The 19,140-nt window shown below is 37.5% G+C and overlaps 1 protein-coding gene across 10 annotated transcripts in view; it reads left to right on the forward strand.

Moving 5' to 3' along the window:
* The window catches only part of GNB1 (G protein subunit beta 1), a 45,904-nt gene that overhangs the window by 10,757 nt on the left and 16,007 nt on the right, over positions 1-19,140 (forward strand). For 3 of the 10 annotated variants that reach the window (XM_037378675.1, XM_037378682.1, XM_037378676.1), the window contains exons 2-5: positions 9,468-9,530; positions 10,972-11,023; positions 18,200-18,307; positions 18,986-19,024. In XM_037378675.1, the coding sequence (XP_037234572.1) occupies positions 18,251-18,307; positions 18,986-19,024 (96 nt within the window). In that variant the 5' untranslated portion in view covers positions 9,468-9,530; positions 10,972-11,023; positions 18,200-18,250. Of the gene's footprint in view, positions 1-9,467; positions 9,610-10,971; positions 11,025-13,775; positions 13,907-18,199; positions 18,308-18,985; positions 19,025-19,140 lie in introns of those variants that run through there. The other 7 variants (XM_037378677.1, XM_037378678.1, XM_037378683.1 and 4 more) reach the window with 5 other exon arrangements.

A 19,140-nucleotide genomic window follows, 5' to 3' on the forward strand; every position in this document is an offset into this window, starting at 1 on the left:
TTGTCTACTGCAGTTTAGTGCGTTTTCTGTTTGAAAAACAAAAGCAAAACCACTCTCCCTTCAAAAACCCACATAGTTTTGCACTACAATAGTGTCCAGGGGCTCCAAATAACCATGAAGCAGCGCTTGTATGAAGGGGTGTGTGCAGACAGTTAGGGAAATCAGTGAAAAACCTCGAGTAACAGATTTCAACTAACTATACTGGTGGCTGGCTTTGTTTAAAGCAGACTGTGCTTTTTTGAATTCACTTTGCATGTATGCCCCCCCCCCCCAAAAAAAAAAAAAAAAAAAAAAAAAAGGAAGGGATTGTTTTCTGATGTTTTAAGTTTTGTCTGTCTTAATTTCCACTCTGGCTCCAAACCCTAGTAGTACTCGTTTTCTTTTTATCAATTTTTCCTCGATTTTGATCAGTTAACTGGATGCGTAACACCTAGAGGAGTACAACTGCTACTTAAAGACTAATGCCAGAAATTTTAAGAGGGTTAATGCAGTATTATGGAAAGAAGAACACCCAGGTGTGAAAGCAAATGTTTCCTGTTGTACCTTTGTGCTTTCTGTTGTGATTCCGTCTCTGGGCTGTGTTGTTGCATTGTGTCTGTTCCTAAACAACAGTTCTCAGTCTAATGGCTTCAAGGTCTCCTGTGTTACTCTACTTTCCAGTCTGTCGACCTTGCTTTTCTTGTTCCTGTTCTTCTGTACCTTAACTTACCGTGTATCTACAGTACATATCAAAATACAGCCACTGTGCTGGGAGAAATTGGTGAGCTACTGGGGGTATAAATCATTGCTACCAAATCCAGTGGAACTGCTTGCACTTTGATTACAGATGGGTTATGCTGATTGCAGAGCTGAAGAACAAAGTATTGCTCTGTCTAATCTGGGGGGGAAAGATCAGAGAAGTCATGCCATATTTTAATCTCTACTGAGTATTCTTTTATCTGCTCGATGTATATAATACATTTTAAGTTTTAAGGTCCACTGAAATAAATACTTTTTATCTTCAGACTGGTGCTGAGAAGTGGTTATTTCATGGTGTAGCTTAACTTCTTTCTAACAGTGGTTTGTTAATCTCTTACTGAAGAACAGTGTGCAGTTTGAACACCTAAATTCTTATTTCAATGAAATAAATGTGTTCTTTTTATTAATTAGCTGAAGCTTGGATAAGATCTTTAACATGGTTGTAAAGAATGAATATTTTTCTCTTAGATGATCTCTGAGGCTGTCTTGTACAGTCTCTGTAGCAGACGCACAAAGAGAGCAGATGGTTTGTTCAAATGTCTTAACTACCGTATTTTTATTGAGGGAGGATGTGATTGTAGTTACAGTGAGAAGGTAGTTATTAAGGCTTGTCCAGGCTGTCTCTAAGATGCAGTGCCCTTGTTGATGCTATTGGATTTTTTTATTAGTAGTCTTTTTATTTTTTATAAAAACTTAATAGGGTAAAGCTTGCTTACTCTCTTACAAGTCTTTCTAAGTCAGAGCAGAAAGAAGAATCCATGTTATTGAAGTACTCTTTCAGGATTCGATCCTACAGTGAAAGGCATTTTGGGCAGAACTCTCGATCTGTGTGGTAAAGCACAGTTTAGAATTGATAGAATATAAATTATCTTGCTGCTCCTGGAAACATAATATGTTTTTCATTAGTGTTTTGAGGTCCTTAGCGCAGTGAGACATTTAAACATGTGAGTATCTCAATTAAAGTCTGTTTCTACATGTGTGGATGAGGGGGATGCTCTTCAGAAGCAAAATTCTCCATAAAAGACCATGTTATATCTGTAAATGTCTCCCTTAGCTCAGGGATAAGGGTATGTTGATTTGATAGGCTATTTCTTCTAATTTCAAATGGTTTGACTTTTAAGGATGTACAAAATAGTACTGCTAAAAGTAGCATTCTGGAAGTTATATTTTTTTAAAGGGTGTAAATAGGAAGCAGCTGATTCTCCTTTGACTCAGTTGACTCTTTACTAGCTGGCATATGTAGAATGAAACGGATGATTCAGCTTCTGTTGATAAAATAGTTGAGCTGAAATTTTTGGAAATACAAAATACAATAATAGGAATTTCTACTAATGTTCTGTGCTTATGCATGTACACAGTCTTACTGATATTGTTTTGTGTCTAATTTTGCTATTTTTGTTTCTGGCTTTTGTATTGTAAATAAGTGATCACATACACACAGCGCATTTCCTCCTCTAATGTAATAAATATTGTAGTGAAGATCTTAACGTACCTACTGATGTCACCATAATGGTAATATCTAAAACAATACATGATTTTTAACAAGGTTGAGAAGATGATGCTGATACAGATGTCTTGGCAAGCAGAGCTGAGGAATATCATTCAGGCTTTTGGAAAATACTTGTTCTTCTCATACCTCTAACCCCCAGACAGTGGCAGTTGATCCACCTGATGGATTTTACTGTAATATTTGGGATTTTGGTGGCAGGATGTGGTGTAAGCACTCACCTCTGTGCCAGGTTTTGTATCTAGCCATTCATCTGCTTGTGAATTCAGTGCAACATGTTCCAGTCACATGCTGTGCTCTCCTCAGCACTACTGTGAAATATCTGGGGAGAGCTTGAGCAGAGAGCATCATCGTGAGAGAGAAATATATCACTCTTCATGAGGACTTCTTGAACGTATTTAAATTGTAGAAAATGACCTGAATACTTACTGGAAAACTGGTATACCCAAAAGTGACTTTTGAAAAACAGTGTTTGGAAACTTAATGAGAATTGGCAAGAATTATGTTTCTTAATAGGATTGCATTTTAGTATAGTCATGTTCTTAAATTGTGGATTACAAACTTGGTTTGTTACCTTAATAAATATATTTCTAATGTTGACTTTTACTAAAAAGAAGCAAGTATATATATTCAGGTGTGTAATGTGTTGTCATTTGTTATTTTGCAATTCTGTCACTGATTTGTTACACTGGGATGATGTGTGAACTGGTCCTACAGCAGTATGCTTCCATTTCCAACTTCTAGAAGAAAATGTACTGTGTAGCTTGCATTTGGAACTGCCCTAAACCCACCACCTGTAGATTCAGCTGATCTTTATGAGAAATTACACATTTTCTGAAAAGGTAATGTCCTGATACTGTGGCATTACTTTAGTTCCTCTGGAGAAGAAATAATGGATTTCTTGTTTTGTTTTGTGGGGGTGTGTATGAGAGTGCATTATTTTGCTCACCTCTGCAAACACGTTGTTGGTGACATTTCACACTGGGCAGCCTTGCTATATTTGATGGATTTGTGCTAAAGTTTTACCCTTGGCTTTTTCCCCTTTTGCTTCCTTAACACTTAAAATCCAAACTACGAAACTGGTATTATTACTAGCAGCTTTCCAGATAACTCCTGCTATGTATGTGGGGTTTTTTTTCCCCTCTTAAGTAAAGGTTTTAAGCATTCCTGATGCTAAAGGGCTCATGTAAAAAAACCCCTTATTTCCTAAAAAAATTATGAAATAACTTTATCACAATTCCAAGGGGATATAAATAGTTACTGTGATTAAAAAAAATATTGGAAGGAACAATACTATCTGGAGAAATGGCACAAAGCCTAGTGGATTCATATTAGTGGGCCTGAGGAAGTAACTAAAACCTTTTTGATTTGTCTCTTGCAGTTGAAGTGCAGAGTGGTTTGTGGTGGGGTTTTTTTGGTGGTGTTTTTTTTTTTTTTTTTTTAGCCAGTAAGACTTAGGTTTTGATTCTGCAGCTCATAAATAGTTGTATGTTATGAGAAGAGTTTGGATCCAACAACCTTTAGTTACACGTTTTACTTTTGTAGCTACTTTTGTAGCTACTTATGTAGCTATTAGTTTTAAGTAGTGAGAAATATGGTGTGTGTCAGTAGTCTGAAGTAGGACTGCGATATCCCTGCTGTGCATGTGCTCTGCCCTGTTTAGGTAAACAGAGATTGTCATCAGTTTACAAATGAAGTGAAAATGCCAGTACAAAACTGGGGGTTAATGATAAGAACTGAAGGAAGCAATGAAAGATGACAGTTGAAGTAAGAAACAACTGTTCAGTTGCTGTAAAGCTCTGCAGATAGAAGCATCTAGTAATAAATGCTTAGTCATTTCTGTGTTGGTTAATTAATAGTAATATATTCTCCTTCAATGCTGCCTCAGTTGTGTTTTCCTGTCTAAAGGGTTATGTCTAGTATGAGGCAACCAAATTGTTTGGTTTTGGATAAGGGGATACTTGACTATAAAGTGACAATTTTCAGTAATTTATTTTTCTGATAAATGTAGATAGAATTTATGCACAAGCAGGTTCTAAGTTTTCCTGACTTACTGTTTGTTTTTTTTTTTTTGTTTCTTTAATTGTAAGATCAGGGAAGATGACAGCCAAAACCATCACTGGCCACTTTGATAAAATTGATGCAGTTTATTGGTAGGTGTGTTGCTCTTCAGAAGGAGTAATAACTAGAGATGATTTTGAACAAAGGAATAAAACCCAAAGTATTGGCATTTGGCATTCTTAATAAATAACTGTTGAAAACTTATACTACATATCACTAATTTTTGTTCTTAAAATAAGCAAGCTTCCTATGCCTGCCACTTATCAGGGAGTGTTAGAATGCTCTTAAATGTGAATTTCTTTCATGCAAGGCAGAAAGAAGAGATGTAGTTAGGAATTCTTGAATTGGGTTGCTAAAATAGCAACACTTACTACTGTTTGTGAGCTACTTCAGAGAATCTCCTAAGACCCCTCTTTTTTTAAATTCTTGATTATTTTTTTAAAGCATTTAGATTTAGTCATTTGTTAAACTTGTCATCATCAGTTCTTTTTTTTTTTACATAAATTCTCTGCTGTACCTAGAATTAAGATTTTTATTTTAATAATGCACATAGCTTGCAGATACATTTAGAAAGGATTAATGAAGTGACCTATTACAGTCCAGATTTTTATGCTTAGATACTGCATCAGTATGATTTTTTTTTTTAAAAAAAAATGTAGGTCATGGGATTAGCATCAGGAAATATATTTTGGCAGCATTGGGATGCTGTCTTGCATGAAGACAGGTTGAGTTTGTTCACTGTTGGTGGCAGAAGGAGATGGTCCACTTCACTGCAAAGCTGTTTATTGCAAGCATATGTGCCTGCCGTGATCTTAAGCATTGTTGTCTGCTGTTTAGTATTCTATTCTGCAGAAGTGGGTAATGATCCAAAAGGTTTATTTTTGAATACTTGTTGAGAATAGGGAGAGATGAGTTGTCAGGTGTTAGAAAATTTGGCCATGCAAGTGAAAGCTGATGCATGTATAGCTAGTTTGGTGATTTTCAGTAGACGCTGTGCTGCTTTACCTTGGTAATATTACAGAGGTAATAACCTCATGCACATAAAGTTAACTTTTTCGTGAATTATTCTTATTCTGTAACACTTTTGGAAGAGACAACAATGCAGTGTTTCACTGAGACAGTAATTCAAATTTGAGACTTTGAATGTGAAGCTGTCTCATTGAATTGGGGCTTTTCAGGGTCTTGCAAGGTTTCCAGATTCGTTAATATCTGGTTTCTCCCTTGAATTTTCTGAAACGAAAGCTTAATTTTTTTATTTTTCTTTTTTTCTGAGTACTAGCAGTTATTAATGGTGGATGGGTTTTGCTGTCTTTGGTTGGTTTTTGTTTTGTTTGTGAGATTCTGAAGTCCTAAAATTCCTGTCCTTGCTACTTAGCTGAAGGCAGTTTGATGGAAGGTCATGCTGACTGGTCAGAAGCTGTTCAATGTAAATCTGTTATGCCTGGATTTTCCTGTTGTATGTACTGTCTTTTGTGAATAACATTACAGGATGAAGGAGTGTAGCCAGAACTTTGGTAGGACCCTAGAACTGACCTTTATTCTTTAGGCAGCAATTTTGCTGTGTCTATGCAGCTATGAGAAATTATTTTTTTACCCTTATGCAGTCTTCTAGACATGTGACGCAGAGTATGTACAAATTTTGTACAAATTGTACAAAAATGTACAGATTTCTTCAGGAGGAAAGCATTTCTAGATTTCTGCTACTGGAAATGGGGTGGGGTGGGAAGGACATGTCATTTGTAGTCATAAAGATCATAGCTCCTAATAGAGCTGCAGCTTTATACTGTTAAGTTATGAGTGGAGCTTGGAATGTATTTTCCTCCAAATCTTGTGCATGGGGAAACAAGCAAAGAATTTAATTTACCAGAAAATCCTAACTTTGGACAGAGCAGATGCAACAAAACTAGTTTTTCAGAATCTTGCATTACCGGGTATTCTGCAGGGGGTTTATGCACAAAATCTCTTTAAAGTATTATCATCATTGACCCACCTAGAAAGCTGGGTAGTTAAATGAAGACCTGTAATTCAAGAATTAATGGAAATTTGTTAGGTCTTTAACCAGCTAATGTAACTGTTGCATAATGACCATTAACACTTGTCGACCTGATATTAGCGTGTTTTGTGTGTACTTCACACTAATATATGGAAAAATGTCTACTGAGCACAATAACTGCTTCAGCTGGAAACTTGGCAATTCTTCCACACAAGAAGCAGCCAATACCTCCCACAGAAATGGTCCAGCCACGCTAGCCTTTGACTACAGAAGTGTTTTCACTAAGTTTTCAAAGGAGTTATACAATCTGGCATTGTCCCTACTAGGGCAGTCTGTTTTGCAAACCTGTTAGTAAGGTATTGCTTGCTTTTCAAAGCTTGTGTGCTTGGAAATTATAGACGCAGCAGATGATTCCCACAAAGAAGGCTTCAAATAAATGAGAAGAGGTTGTATCCATTCACTTGAGCATATTTAGATTTATGAATTTGTAATTATTATCTTATACTTCCACAGGCTGTCCTTCAAAGCTGCTCATGTAGGAGGTGACAGCAAAGACTAAGCTTTCTGCAATACAGATCTGTACTCCACAAGAAAAGTCTGAACAAGAATTAACTCTTGGAGAAGCACATACGCATGCAGATAGCAAAACGTCCTTCAAGTTTCTAGCTGTCTGATGGAACTGTTTATATCGATATGTAGGACCAAGTCATCAAACTGAGGATAGGTCTTCTCTTTTTTTATTTATACAGAACAGTCTTGAAGCATAGCTTTAAATTTCAGCCTTCTAATTACTGTTGCCTGATGGCGTAATGGGAATTTCATGTTGTTGCAGTGATTTGGAAAGGTGGTGTCATCTCTTGGGCATCAAGATACTGTTCTGTGACAATAGTAATCTATGTAGACTATAAGAAATAATTTTAATAAACTAACTTGCAGTTCTTGGTCTCACAGACATCTCTGCCATGTAGTTGATAATGTTATAGTGGTGATAAGTGTTGCGTACCTCAACAGAAGCATCTGCACGCAAAATTAATAACTGCCTGCCTACATACAGCCATCCTTGCTGGGTATAGGATGCATCCTGTTTGATGGGTGCATGCTGATAAGGAAGATACACCAGCATAGCAAAGTAACTTCATTTGAAATTGTTTTTTTATCTAAATAATAATATTGATGTTTGCTAGTAGGTTTTTGTTTTTTCCCCCTCCAATCGAATCATATCTGGTTGAATGCCTTGGGTAAAACAACCTTATGTGCCACTCTTGCAGGAGGATGTGGTGTGCAAGAAATTTTTAAGATTCAAGTGGTGTAACGGTTATGGAAGCTAGTTTTTACTAGTGTTGGTTGAGATCTGTTTTAAACTATGTTGACAAAGCCACTCAAAGTACATGTGTATATAGAAGACTGAAAACGCTGATAAACCCCCTCTCTGAGCCTTCTTCAGGCTGAATGTATTTTTCAGCCTCTCCTCGTGAGAGATGCTCCAGTTGCTTAATCATCTTCGAGGCCCTTTGCTGAACTCTGTCCAGTAGCTCTATGTCTCTCATGTACTGGGGAGCCCAGAACTGGACACGGTACTGCAGATGTGGCCTCACCGGTGCTGAGCAGAGGGGAAGGATCGCCTCCCTTGACCCACAATGTTCTTCCTGATGCAGCGCTGGGTGCTGTTGGTTGTCTTTGCCAGAAGGGAGCATTGTTAACTTGTGTTCAGCTTGCAGTCAGCCAGGGCCCCCAAAATGTGGTATACCTCTCTTGGGGACTGGTTTGGGGTGGGATCCCTCCTGCAGCTATGCTGGAGATCTCCCTGCTAAAGAGGAATTGGTGTTGCCTGTGCTCTGTCTGCATCCCCACACTAGAGGCAGCTGCTTACAAAGCCTGGTCAAACCTTGTCCTAGGGGCTGAGCCAAACGGTGGGCAAGTGTCTTGTCTGATGTGCCTGGCCTCACGTCAGCCTATGTATATTAATTGATGGTGTGTTTTGAGCAGCTAGAATGCTTTTGCTGCAGTTCAGATATTGGCCTTAGCATCTAGTCAGACTGTAAAGTGGTCTTAAGGTGATGTGCAGGTAGAGTTAATGTCCAGAATATTGGGGGTTTATGTCTCACTGAATCCATAGGCCAATAAGAAAAATGTGTTTACACAGTGAATGGCTTTGGAGGGGGCTACAGTTAATGTATTTAATCTTCTTAGAAAGTTGCTTGAGTTTTGGAGGGTTGTTCAGATTTGCTATGATGTTAAAGTAAAATATTTCTAAATGCTTTCTTTCCCTACTCTTCAGAGTCCCTTTTCTTGCTTTCTTCCCTCTTTTCTTCCCTGCTTTCCCCAACCTCGTGGAAAAAGTTGTAGTCTGCTCTGCAGAAGAGTTGTCTTCACATGAAAATTTGTATTCTGGTGGATGCTGGAGTTAACTTTTTAGGCTGGGTTGTCACCTCAGTATAGCTACTTTAGTATCTTTAAAGGAAAAAAGATTATTAGGCTGACAGCAGTTAGCAAGTACCTGTAGTAGGGAAACTTTACCCAGAAATGATGATGCTTTTGCCTCCTGGAGCTACCCAACTGTTTTTAGTCCAAACTGCTGTGCTGCTTTGCTTTGAGCAGAAGGCTGTGGGCACGTGGGGACACTGGGGACGCTAGCCATGGGTTGGGCTGGCTGACCTTCAGATGCTTTGGTACTTGAACCATGCTTGAAGTTTGTTCTTTTCTGTTTTAGAAACCCCAGTTCTTGATGTTGAGAACCTCAATCTCTCAGCTAAGCAGGGTTTAAAGGCTGGTTAAGGCAGAGTATGTGAAGCTTGTTACAAGAACTCCCTTTCCTGAACCAGTACTGTGGTGTGGTGAACAAGTTGGCCTGTAATTTTCATGTTGCTTTTGCCAGGCTACATTTTAACTAAAAATGGAAGCTTGTGCAATGCAGACCTTCTTTTCCTAAGTAGCCTGTCTACTTTTGTTCTTGAATGAGCTGTCTTTAATGTAGAATTGAAAATACCTCAAGTTGCCAGGATTGCATTCTGCAGGCATCACAGGATGCTTTCAGCATACCTAACTGAAAACTTAACCTGGTTTAAGAAATTAAACTTTGTGGAAAAGTTTGCTGTTATGCTTCCTTACTCTTCTTGCAGGCTGGTTAAAGTAGCTTTTTTGTTTTGTTTTTGTTTTTCTTTTTTGCAGAAGGCATATGAAATCTGCAACACCTCTCCTGCATTAATGAGGGTGCAGCACAGGACAATAATGGTGTGTGTTTTGGCCTTTGCTATTGTGTATTCTGTGTGCTGTTAGTGTTCCAGCATAATTTTACTTGTTTACATTTCAGGTAATTCTTTAAGAATTTAATTAGATTTCATTATCTCTGCAGTGTGGGCAATTTTTTTCCTATCTTCTGAAAGTTGAATATAGCTGATCTTTTTTCAGAACTTAAAAATGGTCATGTCATGTGTTTGTGTCTTTGGGGGGGGGAGGGTGGAGCTTGGCCTCTAAGTGTGAGTTACTGTTTTATGTCTAAAAGTGTGTTGTTCTGGCAGTAACAAACAAAACTGCTTACACTGTGATGGTTTCATAATCACAGTATTAAACTGTTCATCTGTAAATGAGCTTGGATGAGGATGATCCATATCCTAAGTAGCTTAACCTCCATACCAGACACTGAAGTGGTTTGTAAATTTTCCAGCTTATAGTGAACTGTAAAATCAGAAAGACACATTTACATGTAAGCATTTCAGTTTAAAGTATATGAAGTTGTTGACTGGCTTTCTGATTTAAGATTATTTTGCTTCAGTACATTCTTGCTTTGCGCTTAGAATAATCTTCCGCTGTCCTGATGCAGTGGCTCTGACTATGTACGTTCGGGTGTCTATTGACATCACCTATAGCCCTTGTCTTCCTGTGTGTTAGTGACAGACTGCAGGTGTTCTGAAGGTATAAGCGGTTGTCTAATGTTTCAGATCTTGGGGTGAACTATAATTATTACTTTGTGCTGCCAGAGTAAAAAAAAATGTTCCAAAATCTCTTACAAGAAGCTTTTTCACCTTGCTACAAAGCCAGTTTGTATGTTAAATTATTACAGTTTTCCAGACTGCAAGTGTGTGAGTTACTTAATATGACAATTTTTACTACTTAGTATCTTTAGTGATTTGAAGTCGTAACTCTTCTAGAAGAGTGTTGTGCTCTCGCTTGAGCTTCTTAGTAGGAGGTTTATATAACTTCTTTTGATAAAATAGGTAGCTTGATATTAACTGTGCTTGCAAAGCAAGCATATGTCAGGAATGGTATTGAGCAGAAAAAATTTCAATGCTTTGTAAATGCAGTTGGGGGGGCACTTTGTAGTGCAGTGAAAATAAGTCTTCTATGAGTGAGACAATGTTTTGTTACAATCCTAAACTCTCTAATAGTAGGGACTTCTGTTGTCACTAGAGGAGATTTGATGATGTGAGGATTGCAGGAGTTTTCTTGGAAAAAGAATGTTAAAAGTTCTTGACATGAGCAAGTCTTTCGGTTATGTTAGTATTATTAAAGCAGTGCCCATTTTCCTTCATGAAGACAAGCCAGCTGTTTAAGTTAGCTAACAAAAATTAGTCTGTGCTTTGATGGTATTTTGATTTGTTAGGTTGGTTTTTTTTAGAAACTGGTATTATTTCTTGATAATTGTACTAATTCTGGTTTTGGTTTTTTTTTCCAGAATTTACATGTTTGACAGCAGAAGTTGGCTTTCTACTGTAGTGAGAGAAAATGTAAGTAGAGAAATCAGATAATTTCTTTTTCCTAGTGCTTGAGAAAGTCACACTATTTTTAAAGAGTGTCTAACTTGAGGTTTCTGGCTGTTAATCTGTGCAAGTCTATACTTTGGCATGTGTATTCTTATGTCAACAGGAAGAATTTTTAAATGGCCAGGAAACCTGGTAAATAATAGATGTTAGTGCCTGCCGCCTTTCAGAAATGGAACTGACAAAGCAGAGGGAGACCATAGATGAAACTGTTTCATCTCAGTGGGGCAGGGAACTGTAATAAATAAAATTATGAGAACAGTTATTCTCTCATGAATGAAAAATTACTTATCTGCCATGTTTGACAAAAGAAGGCCAAATTTCTTTTGAGCAAAGTGGTTCTTGTCAGAATGTTCTTTTCAGTGTGTCAGTATTATTTAAACAGAACCTGAAAGTTCCAGAGTTTATGTTCTATGTGATCATAATTATTACTAATAGTCTTGGAACAGTGAAATATTCATTACCTTCCAGACTATAACATCAAATGTTTCCCTGTTGTAAAGCCCTTTATTCTGTGAGGAACATTACTAGTTAGTCATGTGTTGTGTAGAAAGGATTTGCTCAGTTAAACATGTTACTATCAATTACTAGTTATTTACATGGTTTTCAAAAAGCAAGCAGCAGGCTAGCCCCTGTCTCTTTCTCTAAATCTGTCTTCTGAGATGTTCTCTACTTGGTTACCTTGGTCAACCCTAGACACCTCCAGTGTTCTTTTTTGGAGAAGCAGAAACTGAAACGGAATACAGTGTTCCCAGTGTAGACAAACCATTGCTTTTACTCAAAGGCATTATGCTGTTTTCAGTATTTTCTGTCCTATTTCCTGTGTAATCTTTTGTTTTAACCAGTGCTGGTTATTAAGCCAATGTCTTTGAGGTATTCAGTGCGTGTTCTACAGGGTTTTTTCCCCCCATTCAAATAAAGTTTGTCTCTCAGAAGCTTGTGTGATTCCGTAGATTTCTTATGTTGTCTTCCTGTATACCTTTTCTATGATTTTTAACTTCTGAAACTATGGACCCCTTTTTTGGTGATCACTGTATCTGGAGGTATGTATACTTTAGGATCAGAAGGCAGCCCCGAATTTTTTCATCTTCTATTTTGGATCATATAAATGGGGGAGAGAACACCTCAAATTTATTCCACAAGCAATTCTGATCTTACTGTGTTTTCTATTGAATAAAGGTCAAATAGGGATCAATATATACTTCCGATTAAATAGCAAAAAACCTCTCAGCTTTTCAAAGCCAATATGGTGTCAAAACATTGGAACTAATGGTGGATTGTTTATAATTCCTCTGTCATTGTGAAAATGTACAAGCTGCTGTGCATGTTGCTAATAGGATTTATGGTATCTACTAGATTAGTGCAGCTTCATTTAATCAGATGACCTGCTATGTGACTGTCTGGTAGGCATAACATGAGCTTATTATTAAGGTTGTGAAGTTTTGGGTCTGTTTTTGGAAATTATGTGTTTTGCTTTCCTTCTAGCTGTTTTGTATCTATTGGAGTGATGCATATTAGCAGGAAAGATGCTGAGGGAACAAGTATTGGACAGCCTATTCATTTGGGAGAAGGTGGTTTGGCTAACCTTCTAATGAAATTATTGTTAGAGTATTATTACCCAAGTACAATATAACATTAAACCTTTTGCGTTACCAAAGTTTGCATCAACAGTGGCTTGGTAGGGTTACTTTACTTTTTGGTAGTAGCAATGTATAGTTAAAATACCTTGTTGCAAACAAGGTTTGGCTATCAGGGGATAGAAGATCTAAATATTTGATTTAATGATAGCTGTGATTTAAAATTGTGTTCTCTCCTTGAATCTGTAGAGATAATTCACAGGACAGGCTGTTTCGGGGAGGATGGAAGACTCTGTCCTTCTTTACTTTTTTTTTTAAATAGGAATGGTGTGAGAAAATTAAAATACAAAGTGGTTAGTAAGAGTTGCCTCATTGCTATTACCAGGTGGTTTTTCGGAGGAATCATATTTAGTTTTTGGATGAGTTGTATTCAACTCTTCCCATTTCTCTTATAATGTAGGCAAACAGTCTACATATAAATGTGATGATATTAATGATACCTTGGTTTCAGTAACTGGACTTAATTGCATAAACAGCTTGAGCTCTGGAAAGGACACTAGAGTTGTAACAATGAAATGAGTGATTTTGAGTTCTTCCTTAGTCTTTTAATTGTTCTGTCACTGTTTTCTGAGTAGTGAGCTTTGCCTTTAAATTAGAATTATTATACTGGGGTCCTAAGTATATCTCTATTTGCAGGAAGTATGTGGAAGTTTTGTAGATTTCATAAGGCTTTCCATTCAGTTCAAAGATTCTGTGTGAAGTTGTTCAACATATACATCCACTGGGCAGACAGTCAATTATATAACTTTCCTTTTGCATAGGAATATAGCTCATGTAGCTTAGAGGAAAAACAAACCCCGAAGTTGTTACTTTGAGGTGAGTGACACAAATCGTTTTGACATAGTTGAATTGTGAAGTTTTATCATAAATGGAAAGTAATAAATTAGGTGAAGTCAATATGTGATTTTCCTGTGTGGGGAACAAAGTGACTTTTCTATGGGTAACTTGTAAGAAGAGATTAGAGACTTGGGTCATTTGGAGTAGTGAAGACTAGTAAACTGACTTTGCAAGTATGCATATTGTTGTCCCTAGCAAGAAGAGAATTATCTACAAGGTATACTTGTCAACAAGATTAGGGGGAATTAGGCTTAGAGCAGAGACACTTAAGCATTTCAGCCTCTGGAAAGGTCTTGAATGAGTTCAGCAAAGTGAATGTGTTATTCTTGAGAAGACTGCCTTCAAGAACACAGTAACATATTCAAAAGAAAGTGAGGTAAGCATGGGTTTGGCTGCCATCTATTTCCTTACAGCTATGGTGATGATTTGGAAAAAAAGTGTGTGGAACATGAGTAGTTATTTTTTGCATGAGGTTTGCTTGATTTGGAAATTTTGTAATGTCTTTCAAACCCCCAGAAATACAAGCATCGTCCAGTTCAAGCTTACAGTTTCTCCTAGAAACCGTCCTTTAAAATGGGGGTGAAATGCCTTTTAGAACATGCAAAGAAACAAAAATACATTATTTCCTGATATTCAATTGTGCTAGTTTGTGATGAGCATATATCATATGTTGAACAGTCTCTGCTTGGTAGTTCTGCATATAATACGAATAAATGTGTATAAAAATGTCCCATGTATCAAGAGTGAAAACAGGTAAAAATATTTTGTTTTCCTATACATTTTCCTGACTTTACCTGTTCTTGCTCTTTTAAAGATTTGGGTGTGTTTTTCAAATGTTAGACACTAGTAAATTCTGCTGATTTACAGTATAGCTGAAAGGTACACGAGAGGATGGAACCCTTTTTCCCCCACGGATCTCATGTTTCTGCCGTAAATTTAATTGCCTAAGACTTAGTGTAAAAGAAATAGAGGAATCACCAAGCTGGTTGTCCCATAAATTTTACAGTCTGCTTCAGGGAACTGCTATATTTTAATGCCCTTGGCTTCATTAGGATTTTTGTTTCCTGAGTGTTAGTGAGTTGGCAGGAATTAGAACTTCCTGTTGACGTTGAAGCAACAAAAACTACAAAGGGGATGTGGAAATCTGGTTTAATTAATTCCTATGGATGCTGTCAGAAATGCAGTCCAGAGTTTGGAGTTGCTGGGAATGTGCGGGGGCTAATTTATGACTCAAAAAGTGTATCTAACTTCGAGATAGGGACTTGCTCGGAGATACGATGTTGGAGGTGGGAAAGACATGAAGGGTCCTATGCATTCGGCTACTAATTGTCATGCAGCAAGTAATGAAACCTAAGTCCCACCTAGCAAGTGGCCGAAGGTCAAGATCCATAAAGCTGCTTCAACAATAGTAGTTAAGTTCCCTGAACAACTTGCTGCCTCGTGATAATGGAGACAGTGTCTTATATGTAGGTGTGAAGGTTTCTGCAGCGATGGTAAACCATTTTGAAGTTGTTCATTAAAAAGAAGCTTTCCTTAAAACGTTAGTGAGCAGCTGTCTTGATGTGGAGCTCACAAATAAAGCATTTTAGGAGGTTAGCTGCGCAATAGGTAGGGCAGGTTACGTATATGCATGTTGGACTTCCCTGTGTGGCAAAGAACATTTATGAAATGACTCCGAAGGTTGAATTCCATCAGTGTGTTTAGTAAATCCTTACAGATTGTGAAGTTTGGGTTGTTCTGCCCCTGCCTAAGTGGGACTTGGAAGAGAATGGAGGCAAAGTGCTGCGGCAGAGTATTGTCTTGAATTTGGTCTGACAGTCTCTTTTGTAACAAAAGTACCCGTACAGTTACTGTGCTAGGCCTGTCAGAGTGTAATGGAGGTTTTATTGGTGTGAAGACACACACGTACATGCTGGTTAAGCTATGATATCCCACCACCCAGAGAATGCGATTTACGTCCCTTCAGCTTCTCATGTGGCTGTATCAGTGTTACTGCTTCTGTGTTACTGCAGAAGACACTCGATATTATTGGGCTGCTTCATCTGGCTTTACGTTTGCAGTAGTACCCTTCAGTGCGTGCTATGTTAAGCATTAAGGCACAAGCCATGAAATAAGCTTGTATGATTTGTTTTAAATTGCAGGGTTCAGTTTCTGTGAAGTAAACTTTCTCAGTATGACTTTATTCCTAGGATTAATGTTCATCTCTGTGGGCCTCTTCCTGTTCGATATGAAGAAGCTTTGTTTCATTTAATTACGGGAGAATTCTGTTGCATAGCGCACACATTCTCTAGTAACATACAACTTAAAATAGCGCCAATTTTTGTATCTGCTTTGACTGACATTAGATTATTCATCCTATTATATTTAAATAAAGCTGCATGTAAATTTTCAGTGTAGTTACCTGTAACTGTGCAGCTGGAATTCTAGTGTCCTAAATCTTTACCTTAATCCTGTCCTTGAGTTGCTGTGACCTTGAGCAAAGCTTACGTTTTGGGTCGCTACTTCTTTCTCTGAAACAGGAATGATACCATCTCTAAATTCTTTGTATTCTGCCTGGAGAAGTTAGTATTTGCTTAGTGCAAAATGGGCTTATATATGAACTTGGAGAATGGCAGAAAGAGAACTGGATATCAAAAAGCTAAAAGATCTGAAAATTTGCAGTTTATTCTTAAGAACAGCCTTTAGAGTTTAATTTCCTTATGGCAAGAGTAGTGCATACTGTTCCACAATGTGCGTGAATACACAGGAGCTATGGACAGTGATGACTGCATGTTAAAAGCTGTAGGGACACCCAACCACAGAGTGTTTTGTCTTAATTGTAGAATGAACAAAATGTCTTGAGAAACAGAAGAGCATTTGAAACAAAAGGTGGTTATAGGATAATAAACCACTCTAGATAGGTTTTGTCTTAACTGGATTTTGGACTCTGCTGAACAAGCAGTCTTAAAGGGACTTACAGATGACCCTGGGACCAGAAGAGAGGGAGACCTAGTTTCACAATACAGTGAAAGGGCTTTGAAGTTGTGTGAATGGAGGTTTTGAGACAAGCTAGCTACAATGACATTTCTAAAATATGTTGGGTTTCAGAGAGGAGCATAAATTTGTAAATGATGATACAACAAGATGTGACATTTGTTCCTTGAGGTCCTTGCCTTGGAATTCAGGCCACTATGAAGAGAACTCTGAGATATGTCTGGTGATGTGGGATAGCAACATTTAAGGAATGTTAAACTCTTAATAACTCTTTTGAGGCTTCTTGTCTTTTGACAGTGATGTTTGCTCCGCTGCTTTAGTTTGCCTCCACAGTATATTCTCTGTTACTTTGGTAAAAATTTGGAATTTATCCTCATCTTTCTCCTTGGGAAGGGCTCCTTGGGAAAACAAACACAACCAACACACGCATGCTTGCAAAGATAAATAAGCTGATTAAATCTTAACAGAATAATATGTAAAGCTGCTAGCAAAGCATTTGCTTTGTTTAATAATAAAGGGTCAGTTCTGGCTAATAAATGTTCAAAAACCATGCTACTAGTGTTTACTTATAAACTCCAGGTGATCTGTGTAGCATTTGAAAATGGAACAGATTATCTTGTTCTGCAATGAAAGATAAAACTTCATCAGCATGTTTCCTCAGCATCTCATATTGGTATCAAGCTGCAGAGATTTTAAAACAAAGTTCAAGAACAGCTGAAGTTTAGGTATGGAATGCTAGGGAAAACATCAACACTATCTTTCTGGAACAGTGGCTTTTAAATTTAAGTTCTATGCTTAAATATCTAGATGGTTGTTATTTCGGAAAACAGTCCCATAGTTCAGGGACTGTATAGGTAGTAGTTGAGAGTTTTCAGTGATCATTATGATTTATTGAGCCTCTATCTTGCTGGCTGCGGAGTACAGCAGGCAGAGGGATACGTGTTAGTAATTTGGTGCTTATTGATGCTAGGAAAATAGAGTCTTAGAGGGGGAAAATGTTTGGCAGCAGTTTCTCAAACTCCTCCCTTCATCCTTACATTCAAAAAATAATAGTTTTATCCTGACAACATGTTAGAATCTATTCTGGATATCTCAGGGAGACAATTTAGCAATTGTCTTTACAAAAAAGTAAAATCCTGAACAACATTTGTGAGCAATCTCATTTTATTCCGGTATTGGAACACTTCTCATAACTGCTGTGTTGCAGATAGCATTCATAATAGGTCTTTTCTACAGCATTTTGCAAGTGCTTGTGTCAGTCTGTAAATGCTTAAGGTGCTTATTCTTTGGTAGAAGGATTTCTTACTCTATTCTTAAAACCTACAGAGCAGTTCTGATTTTCTTGTCTAACATTAGGGTATCTGCTGGTTCCCTTCTGAGAAATTTGAGTTTATACAAAACCGAATCAGAAAAACACTAATTTAAAAAAAAATTTGCAAAAATGAGACCTGGAGGAAAGGAGTAAGTCCAAGTAGTATTTTAGTTACTGTGGCTGGAAAAAAGTGAAGTATATTCATGTGTGGTAACACCTTATTCTGAAGAGATTTCAGAGAAGTATTTTCATGTGTGTTCCAATACTTATAAACCAGTCTGCCTTTTTTCAAGTGGTGTTTGAGGTGGCTGGAAGGACTTTTCTACTCCAGTAACTTCAGGCTATGACTGCTACTGATTCTCATTATTATCACCTGTCTTTCAGATTTCTGGTTGTTTCAGAGGTGGCAGTGAAGCACACCTTTAGCACAGGAAAATGAGTGAGCTTGACCAGTTACGCCAGGAGGCTGAGCAACTGAAAAACCAAATCAGAGTACGTATTGTATCCGTGGATCCTGAAGCACCAGTACAGATGAACTGTCATTTGTGTGTATTGAGGAGAAGAGAGATGGACAGAAACGATGTGTTGAGTTAAATAGTTTCACAACGTCAGAGTTAATGTTGTGGATATTTAGAAAGGGCAAGTGCCTGTAAAGGCTTTAGGAAATTATTTTTTGGTCTTAAATATTACTTAGAAAATAATAGTTATGCAAATAATGCACAGAATGCATTTAATCAAAATAAATGTTTACTGAAGTCTTTCTGAGGCAGACCATAACCAATGTTAAGCAATGATCTGCTTGAGTGAGGCCAGCTTATTCAGGCCTTTGTCCAGTTAGGTCTTGAAAACCTCCAAGAATGGAGACTGAACAGCCTGTCTGGGCCAGCAGTTCCATTGCTTGACTGTCTTCATGGTGAAAATTGTTACCTTTCTTTCAAAAGAAGAAGAAAATTTCTGAGTTATAAATGATCAATATGCTCAATGTGTTCTGACAGCAGACAGCATATTATGTTTGTGCTGCAGTTAGGCTGGGTCCTCTCTGGTTGACAAGCAGAAATGCTTTCTGAATTTTGTTTTGAGTGTGCTTGATCAATTTGACAAAACAGAGAGAGAGAGCATAAAGAAATGTACAGAACTTTCTCCGATTTCTCCAATTTTCTCCCATTGCAGGATGCTAGGAAAGCATGTGCGGATGCCACCCTGGCTCAGGTAAGCATTTAAGAGTTTAACATGAATTATGAAAATTTGTCTCCTTTACGAAAAGAAAATATGGTATAAGAAGGTAAGTGCAAGTGAGTATTTTTTGCCTCCTTTTTATTAGTTTT

This window comes from Falco rusticolus, chromosome 3 (genome assembly GCF_015220075.1).
Source record: "Falco rusticolus isolate bFalRus1 chromosome 3, bFalRus1.pri, whole genome shotgun sequence".
Classification (NCBI taxonomy): Eukaryota; Metazoa; Chordata; class Aves; order Falconiformes; family Falconidae; genus Falco; species Falco rusticolus.